General features: G+C 37.3%; 1 protein-coding gene across 1 annotated transcript; it reads left to right on the forward strand.

The window, feature by feature from the left end:
- Positions 1-3928: 3928 nt before the first annotated feature.
- Positions 3929-5828, forward strand: olig3 (oligodendrocyte transcription factor 3). The gene has a single exon (XM_064317348.1). The coding sequence runs from the start codon at positions 4146-4148 to the stop codon at positions 4926-4928; it is 783 nt and encodes a 260-aa protein (XP_064173418.1). The 5' UTR covers positions 3929-4145; the 3' UTR covers positions 4929-5828.
- Positions 5829-9449: the final 3621 nt, after the last annotated feature.

The following is a 9449-nucleotide window of genomic DNA, read 5'->3' on the forward strand; positions in this document are numbered from 1 at the left end:
CGGGTGTGTGATCTTCCTGCAGTTGTACCAACCAGATGTAAACAAAAGTCATTCTTCCACACAAATCAGTACAGCTAATGATATTCAATAAAGAGGCAATTATGTTTTCTAATCAGAGTCAATCATCCGAGAGTATATTTCATTGGCTGAAAGGTCTAATTTCCTGTAGTATCGCTATTGCAGAGGGGAAAAAAGTCACTTGAATTAATTTTGGCAAGGTACCTCGACAGTTCTGATTGACTTCCTTCAGTAATCTCGTTCTAAAGCCCGCATAAAGCACTTACATTTGTTTCAATTTATAATTTCAGGATTGTTTTATTTCCAGTGAATGCCATGCGTATAATTACATGCCTTCAACGCATCATTTTTAATTAAAAATGGGGATGTCATGTTCTGCTTATTAATGTAACCGCAGAAAATACTATATTTTATAACTGTAGCCTATCTATGATGTAACTCCGTTTAATGGAATACAATACTAAACACTAAAGGATGTATTGTTCGCTGTTGGATAATGCGGACCTCCCAGCTCACAAAAAATGTCCTGCAATTTACCGTCGGATAATGCAAGTCAGCACCTGCATGACGTCACGTCGTCACAGTCAGAACTTCAGTGTAAATATCTTTGTAGCCCCGTGTAGTACAGGTCTAGCATATTTAAGCAGTATAATTTATTTGATGGTATTAAAACATATTTAGACAGAGTTGTCTGTTGCAATTGGTTCCCAAGCCTAAGCAAACTATGCAGTAAATTTTTAACAGAATCCAAAACTATTTAAAAATAAATCGCTTTTAGTGTCCCACGTGGAAATCCCTGTCACTAAGTGCAGAATTCCCATTGCGCTTTTTCTTTTTTGTTTGAATTTTCATATTGCATAGGCCTAAATCAAGTTTTGGACTTTCAGATGAATTAAGCTACATTGTCTGATTACCATATCCTCTATAGCCGAATACGATGGGCATTAAGTTCGCTCATTTGGGCATTATTGTTCTAAAGGCGGCAGGTATGCAGATCAATACCAAAGACACGTCGCGAAGCCTCCGTGTTCCAGTGTGTTAATTACCACCGTGGTTCAGTCTGAGCGTTCATGTCCCAGTAGTGAAGTACGGTACCCAGGCGGGGTCCTCGGCCGCAGAGCGGTCATTGTAGTGGGCCTTCAGGAATGCTTGCTCTAAAATATATTTTCTGTAGCAGTTTTACGGCCCTGCTTAGACTGTGGACAAAAATCAGCCTGCTAATTAATTTGTTCATGTATTAATTATACAATACATGTATTAATTACCAGTATTTCAATAGTATTATATTGGTAAATTATATGAAATAATTATCAATAATAATAATCATACCTAGCAATGTTATAAAGTGATAAAATTATAAAGTGTATAGTTCCTATATGTCTAATAAATGTGTTGTGCAGTGAGGAATTATAAAGCAATTTCCTGAACGAACGTGTGTGCGTGCGTGCGCGCGCGCACGTGAGCGCGCATGAGTCCCAGCAAACGGTCTTAAGTGTCATGTTCTATTGAAACCTTTTTATATAAATTTGAGGGCTTTTTCCAAATGCGATTTTAAAAACTGAAGGGGAAGTATTTTTTGTCATGTTATTTTCTTTAAAGGCAAAATGTGTATAACAGTAAATATCTTTCCTATCCAGAGAGTTTTTATTACGACTACTAGCCTACTACTAGTATTATTTTTTCTAAATTGAATAATAATAATAATAATAATAATAATAATAATAATAATAATAATAATAATATTTGCGGAATGACAATAACAAATTATTCAAATATGTTCTGATTTGGTTCAAAAAACATAGTTCATGGAATGATGCTAGACATTTTCGTGGTTTTAACCCTTCGTTAATAACAGCAATACTGTAATTACGTTCTTCACCTAATGCTAACAAAAACAGCGATGTCATACTGGGCCACTTTAAATATGTAAACGAGAACTATTCCATTATTTACAGTGGTTTTGCAATGTCATTGCACTGTGCCCAACAGAAGGTTGACTGTTAAATCAAACTCTTGATAAGGTAGGCCTATAGGGTTCGTCCATTTTAGAAGTTTTTTTATGTGGATCATTATTCTGTTAATAATGTCAAATTATGACGGTGGTTACATATTTTATTAACATGCAGCACAGAACATAAAGGTAATTCATTTTAAAATATTTCAGAAACAATGTTGAAGTGCACATGTTACTTTTAGGCACAATTAAAAGATATATATGTGACAACTATACTTTATTCACAGCAGAGGTGAGCATATTGGTATAAAATGTCAAAACATAGTGAAGCCATCGAATATAATCCGCTGCTGTAAAAGCAATTACAAATGGTTGTCTCTAATGGGCTAATGTAGAATCTGGGGCTTGATCCATTAATGGGACATTGCAAATTGAGCTACCACGTGAACGTTTCTGAAAACATATCCGACACATGTAGCATTGATGGAATTTGGGTTATTCGAAGAGTTTGTTTTAGGAGTCTTGAATGACAAATCGCTGGACGAAGTAAAAGGGAAGGAATCATCTTCATTTTTACATCATATAGGCTGCTCGACATAATCCATGTGAGATTATATTTCTGAAATTGAGAAAGTTTGTTTGATGTAGACTTTGCTAAAATGTAAATGTACACTTTCAATTTGTTAATGATAATAATAATAATAATAATAATAATAATAATAATAATAATAATAATAATAATAATAATTATAATTATAATAATAATAATGTCTAGAAAGCGATAGCATTTTTATTTAAACAGCTTGGGTTCAGAGGAAGAAATTGACACACTAACGGAATATTTCACAGTAGGCTATAATCTTAAAAAAAAACACGAAATCACCATCGAAAGCGACTACTGTGTCAGGGTAAATCTATTTCGTTATGACAGAAACAGTATTGCGTTTAAGGATGAGTTCTGCTCTGGACAGGATAAGATCTAATTTTGTCATGTTACGACCAGTCATCTGACGCAAAACTTACTTCTCAACCCCTCTCAATAAAAAGTGTTTTTGATTTAGGTTTTTGGAAGAAAAAAAACGATGACGACATTTTTGCGTGTACTGTAGCTCATTAACAGCTCACTTATACAATATAACGGATTTCACCTGTCATATGAAATGTTGTTATGCTGGAAAGTTGTAAATAAGTATAATGGTTTCAAATTACTTTGCAAAAGGAGCAAGCAAACTAATGTCTATTTAATTTAGCGCATTGTAAGTGTGTGTGCATGCATAAATAAATAATTAAATACATAAATAAATAAATGTGTGTATGTGTGTGTATATATATATATATGGGCGCGCGCACACTTGTAATGACCAATATAAGTGTGTGTATATTGGTCATATACACAATATGGCATAACCAATGAAACGTTTTATTACTCACAAAGGTCAAAATTGAACTGTCAATATGGAATTGCTATTTAGTCTAATGATTGACAGTGCATTTTAAAATAGTCCGAAAACAACACAATTCTGTTCAAATTAGCCATACCAAAACCATATTCCGGTACCATTCCACTTATACGGTTTACCCCTGGCGTGGACGAAGGCAGATCTGCAATTAATCTCCGTGTTTACTTTAGCAGAACAGAAAAAGCAGGCTATGGGATGCGCGTAAGATAAACCGATGAGACAATCTACAAAAAAAACAACAAAAAAAAACAAACCCGTTATTATATCTAGTGAGCTGAGGAGTGTTTTCAAGTTGCCTTGGTTTCAGAAGATCCAGGACTGAAGTGTCCCCCACGGTGGCAAAACAATGAGTATGAATAGATGTTCCTTGGTCAATGGGACAGTCAAAGCACGCCGCCCCGTATAACGCGCACGTCATCCTAACAAGACCATATGAATAGGAGGGCTTCTTTGTGCCCTGCTCTTAAGCAGCTCTATAAATACGCAGATCCCCCTGTTACCTCGCTACAGACCAAGAGGCGCACCCTCGAGATAAAAGTAAACAAAGCAACCCAAGCCAGCGGCCGGAGAGCGTTTTATATTGATTAACTACCCCTGAAAAACCAAAGACAGCACGCCGACGACAGCAATCAGGTGATCAGACAAGACTGACTTTAAAAACAGAGGCAGAGACAGAGAGGAAAGCGACCTCCTACCCAGCCGAACTAATAAAAATGAATTCAGATTCCAGCTCGAGCAGAGCTTCTTCGCCAGACATGGACGGGATCTATCTCAGAGACCACCACCTGCAAGACGGGCGACTCAATTCCGTGTCTTCCACTCAGAACGAAATTCTACAGAAGATGACGAGCGAACACCTTTCCAGGAACGGGGATAAAACACCTACAGGGAGCAAGTACAAACTCAAGAAGCAGGTGACCGAGCAAGAGGTACAGCAGCTCAGACTGAAAATCAACGGCCGAGAACGTAAGAGGATGCATGACTTGAATCTGGCAATGGACGGACTCAGAGAGGTGATGCCTTACGCTCACGGGCCGTCCGTGAGGAAGTTGTCCAAAATTGCCACGCTTCTGCTCGCCAGAAATTACATTTTGATGCTCACGAGCTCGTTGGACGAGATGAAGAGGCTGGTTGGAGAAATTTATGGTGGGCACCACTCTGCGTTTCATTGCAGTGCAGTTGGACACTCAGCCAGTCACGCGGTGCACACCGGTAACTCTCCCCACCAGGTGCACCCGCTACTCGGAAGCGCACTTCCTTCTTCCACTTCGGCCACTCTTTCCACGACTTTACCTGGACTAACCTCCATCCGAGCCCCCCACTCCCTGCTGAAGACAGCGCCTACGCCCCCGCTTCCACTCGGGAGTGGTTTCCAGCACTGGGCAGGTTTACCGTGTCCTTGTACCATCTGCCAGGTGCCCCCACCTCCTCACATTCCTATTACTTCAGCCGGACTCACGAGACTTTCGTCCGAAAACAAGGACGTAATGAAGTAGGACTGAACATTGAACGTCTTCAAATAAATAGACTATGCCACAAAGTAGTGCGATCATTTCATGTTCCTGGGGGAGATTTTAAGATGGACAAGAAGAAACAAAACTGTATGCATGCCTGCAATTTAATATTTCAGTTCATTCGTTTGCTCATTAGTTTTACATGTTAAACCTACTTTTTCTTCCTTGTAACAAGGATCTGGTCAAAAACAATTTTCAAGGTAACTGATTCGCTGGTTATTAGGTGTCTCCAGAGCTGCATCACACGATGTAAATAATTTTTATCATATTAAAAGGGATCATACACACGTTCAATTTGTTCTTGGACATCATCTACTAATCTGGGCTAATTTACTGAGAAATTGTTGTTTTGAAGATAAATAAGAAATATTTAGTGTTGTGTCAAAAAAAGTGGGAGTGAGATGCATGCAGGTTTAAATGGATTTTCTTTCTTTTTTCTTTTTTTTGTTGTAAAATTCATCATTTGCTGGAATGACGGATGCGCTGTGTTCCTTGTAACAAGGATCGTTAAAATAAGAAAACTGAAATGGGTTGATTTATTTCTGTGGTCATATATAAATATAAATAAATAAATATATATACAGTTCGAGAAAATAGTGAAATTATATTGTTTTTTCGACGTTTTATTTCACTACTAAAATAGTTTTATTATAGCTACGTGAAGTTATTCTGTGTACATTTTCATTTTTGTATAATTTGAACAATTTTAGCATGGCTTCTGTGGTTAAAGTAGCTACAAAGCATGTTTCGTTTGCTGGAAAGATTTTGTTATGCCCAGAGACAACCTTGTGTCTTTATTTTTGTACATTGTTGATGATTATTGATATATTTATTATTGCCCAGTGTTCCTGGATGAAGTTTCAATAAACTATTATAAAAATGTTTTTTTTAATCTAATTTATTAATTATATTAGCAGATTATGTAAATGACACTACTATTTTACTTGCGCTTTCCATTTAGAATCCAGATTTTCCATTAATATTCCCCTTAAAATGGTTGCCTTTAATTCCTAAAACTTGTTTAGTTTCACTTCATTCACTTACAAAATTGCCTTTCGTTTCAGCTCAAGAACACGCGAATATTTTATTGAAGTTATGACAAAATTCATTCCATTTGTGGAGGTCAAACGCCTTGCCGGAGTATTGCAGCTCTCACTTGCTTGTCTCAGCTAATCAAAAAAGTATATATCTTAGAGTCACTTGAATTGATAATATATTGTGAACGCTCCGTATGTTGGCTGAATTGTAAATGGTATTTGAAATCCGGCACTTATCCTTATCAATTGTTTCTGCCCTCCATACTGCTCCAAATGTAGACTTCTTGAGAAACTTGGACAAACACTTACCCACTCGCAATTAGTAAGCACTCATTGTCCCACACGCGCCAGAACGTTTGGATAAACGACGATTTCTCTATTTTCACGATAAGTACTATCCTATATTTGATGCCAAGGACCCCGACTCCGACTTATGCTCTACAAAATTAATAGCACATACACTGCATACACGGACATATTGTGTAAGCCTTTGATTAAAGTGGATACAAATGATTTGTTTTGTACTAAAATGGCAACCACCTTGCAGGCTCAATGTTATCAAATATAAATCTGTTTTCTTTTAAGTGGTTAAATGGTGAACTTGTGTGGTTTCATTCTTTGTGATAATTAATCCTACATTTTCACAAAAGTTTCGGTAAAACATTACACTATATAAAACACCAAGTGCCTCCTTTTAAAAACATCTTATAGGCTACCTAATTTGTGTAACCTACTATTGAACCGCATCAGAAACAGACCGTTAATACATAAAATGGCTCTATAATTTTTCCTTTTTTAAAATATTAAAAGGTGTAAATTTGAAAAAGAAGAAAATAAAAGATTTCTGCTAAATAGAGAGATGTTATTGATATGGGAAAGAGTGTTGTGGCTTCGCGAATTAGTGTAAAAACACAATTAATCGCTAATTAAATCGAAGGGAATGCCGGCCATCGATCGACTGAAATGATAAATGTATAGGCTACTGTAGGCTATATACGCCTCTGTAGCCTACATGCATTTCGAATAACTCATAATTGACACGATTGACGAAAATCTTGGAAGACAAGATGACCCAAGTTTTAGTTTTTAAAATGATATCAAGGCTAAATGCCAGTCATCGCCAGATTGTTGGACCCAATTGGTACAGTGCGTTTTGGGCAGTCCGCCACTTAACCAGTGGTTTTCAAAATTGGCCAGAAAACCCACAACTTGCACGTGTACCTCTAAGTGATTTGGTTGACTTTAGAGTTTCTGTAATTTTTGTGAGATTTTATCTTCTGACTACCCTAAAGTCGCCTGTTGAATTGCTTACATGAGAGCTTCTTTAGTTCCGCAAGGAACGAGTTCATTATGAAACCAATGACCTATTTTCTTAATTGGACATGTTCGACTCAGAGAGACATTCTGGTTTTCTTGTATGCCATCCACAGAACATTTAAAATATCCACCTTATGCACCAGAAACAAGCAGGGGAACCACATAGTTATCGCGACGGTTGGCTACGTTTCAAAATCGAGCATCCGGAAATGATCAACCCTATTGTATTAGCCCTGAAAATAGTGTAACTATCATTGATAAATTCAGGATAATTCTAAACCAACGTCGTAATGCTGCTCTAAATTTGATGGACCTGAGGGAGACGGCGGAAAGTGAAAGGTGTGTGACGCGCGTTTGAAACACAAAGCAGTAAGCCAGTCCCCTGGGCCCTTTCACCGCCGCGCCGCTGATCAGATAGGCAGCAGCAGAATATATGTTTGTGGAGATTACAAGTTAATTGTTCATGGGGGAACAGGGAAAAAATACATCAGAGAGAATGTTCGGATTACAGGACAAAGATAATGCATTCAGCCTTCATTCTTAAAACATGTAAATCAGCCTGTGGATTAAAACCCCTTTTGTAACTTTCTCGTTGTGAAGCTCAAGTTCATTCCTGAAAGTAACTGCTCTCGGTTGGGCGATTGAAAGGGCGGAGTTGGTCTAACACTTTGTTTTTTAGGATACAGACAGTTACAGAGCCTGAGCATAGATAGAAAGAACGTGGCAGATGGGACGGAGTAAAAGGGTGCAACACTATCACGGGGTGTCACTGAAATCTCCTCTGGGCTTAGACTGCCAAGCTTGTAAAGCATCAATTATTATGAGCCTGCAAATTCAACTTCCTGACGGGTTAGACGTGATAAACGCTGAAAACAAATTAAGGCCTGTAGCCTATTTGAAGGAATATTGCAGAGGCTCTTTTAAAAACATGCTCAAATAGGAAGGGCGGGTTTTTATTGCGAAAGTAAGTAAGCAAATATAAAAAAGAAAAATAATTTGAATAAACAGAAGCATTTATGCGACATTATATCTTTTGCAGATCTCGAATCCCAATCAATTTGTGTAGGCAACATTTTTGCTCGGTAGGCTACCGTTTAACTTATTCGACGCCGACGGCTTTAGTTGGAGACAATTGGGCGCTATCGCTCAAAGGAAGCGCTGACATCAGGCGCAACATGGTGCTCCCATCTGAGGAGACGGTCTGTTTCCAAATCCAGACAAATACAGTAGGTACCTAACGGTAGCGAGGGACTGTGTCAAATATGCATATCGAGATTCATGTTTCCATGTGGAGACTTAACTTATGAACCACCTCTTTGATTTTTATTCGCCTGATAGGAGTAAACCTGGAGACTGGATCCGTATGAAATATCTTTATATAGGCCTACATTTGTTACAATAACTCCGATTGCCCAATCGGATGAAACCGAAAGTAATTTAAAAAGTTTTTTTCATGTTGAATAGGCTACAATAAAAAGACTTTTAAGAAGGCCTATAGTTATTTTCTTGCACTATTCATAATTACAATACCTTCCAGTAGCATATTTTAAATACAGTTCACAGTGTTGGTTTACTTTATATAGGCATCACCAATAATACGTTTTTTGTTTCGTTTTTAATTCATATTTAGTTTCCATGGCTGATTCGTTCAGTGCATGTTTGTTACATTGTCTGTGTAAATTAAGACTAATTACAAGACCTCCGTTGCATAGTTTGGTTTCTAGAACATGAATGTGAGTGGTTTTTCTTAATCTCTCCACGCTGTTCACGTTGATTCCGTTAATTATAGTTGTGTAGTTAATAAAATTCGTCACTGCTGGAGATTCATTAGAAATGCTGATTGTCATAACAACTGTGAACGGAATATTTGTTTTCTGAAAATCTGATTTCGTTGTTATTATGAGAATTCCGACTAGTCAGTAGCGTGGCGTGCTGTAACAAGGCTGATATCACAAGCATCACAGCCTAATATGGAAGACCGATGAAATCACCCTTGAGGTAGGCCAGGCTATTTTACTGTATATGTTTGTAAATACCCCAGTATATAAACTAATCACAAGTTTTACATCATATGATCACGTTTTGAATAAATATTATGTAATATATTTTATATGTGTAAGTCTTTCTAGGAAATACCAAACAATAATAA

Source organism: Anguilla rostrata, chromosome 18 (assembly GCF_018555375.3).
Source record: "Anguilla rostrata isolate EN2019 chromosome 18, ASM1855537v3, whole genome shotgun sequence".
In the NCBI taxonomy this organism is placed as follows: Eukaryota; Metazoa; Chordata; class Actinopteri; order Anguilliformes; family Anguillidae; genus Anguilla; species Anguilla rostrata.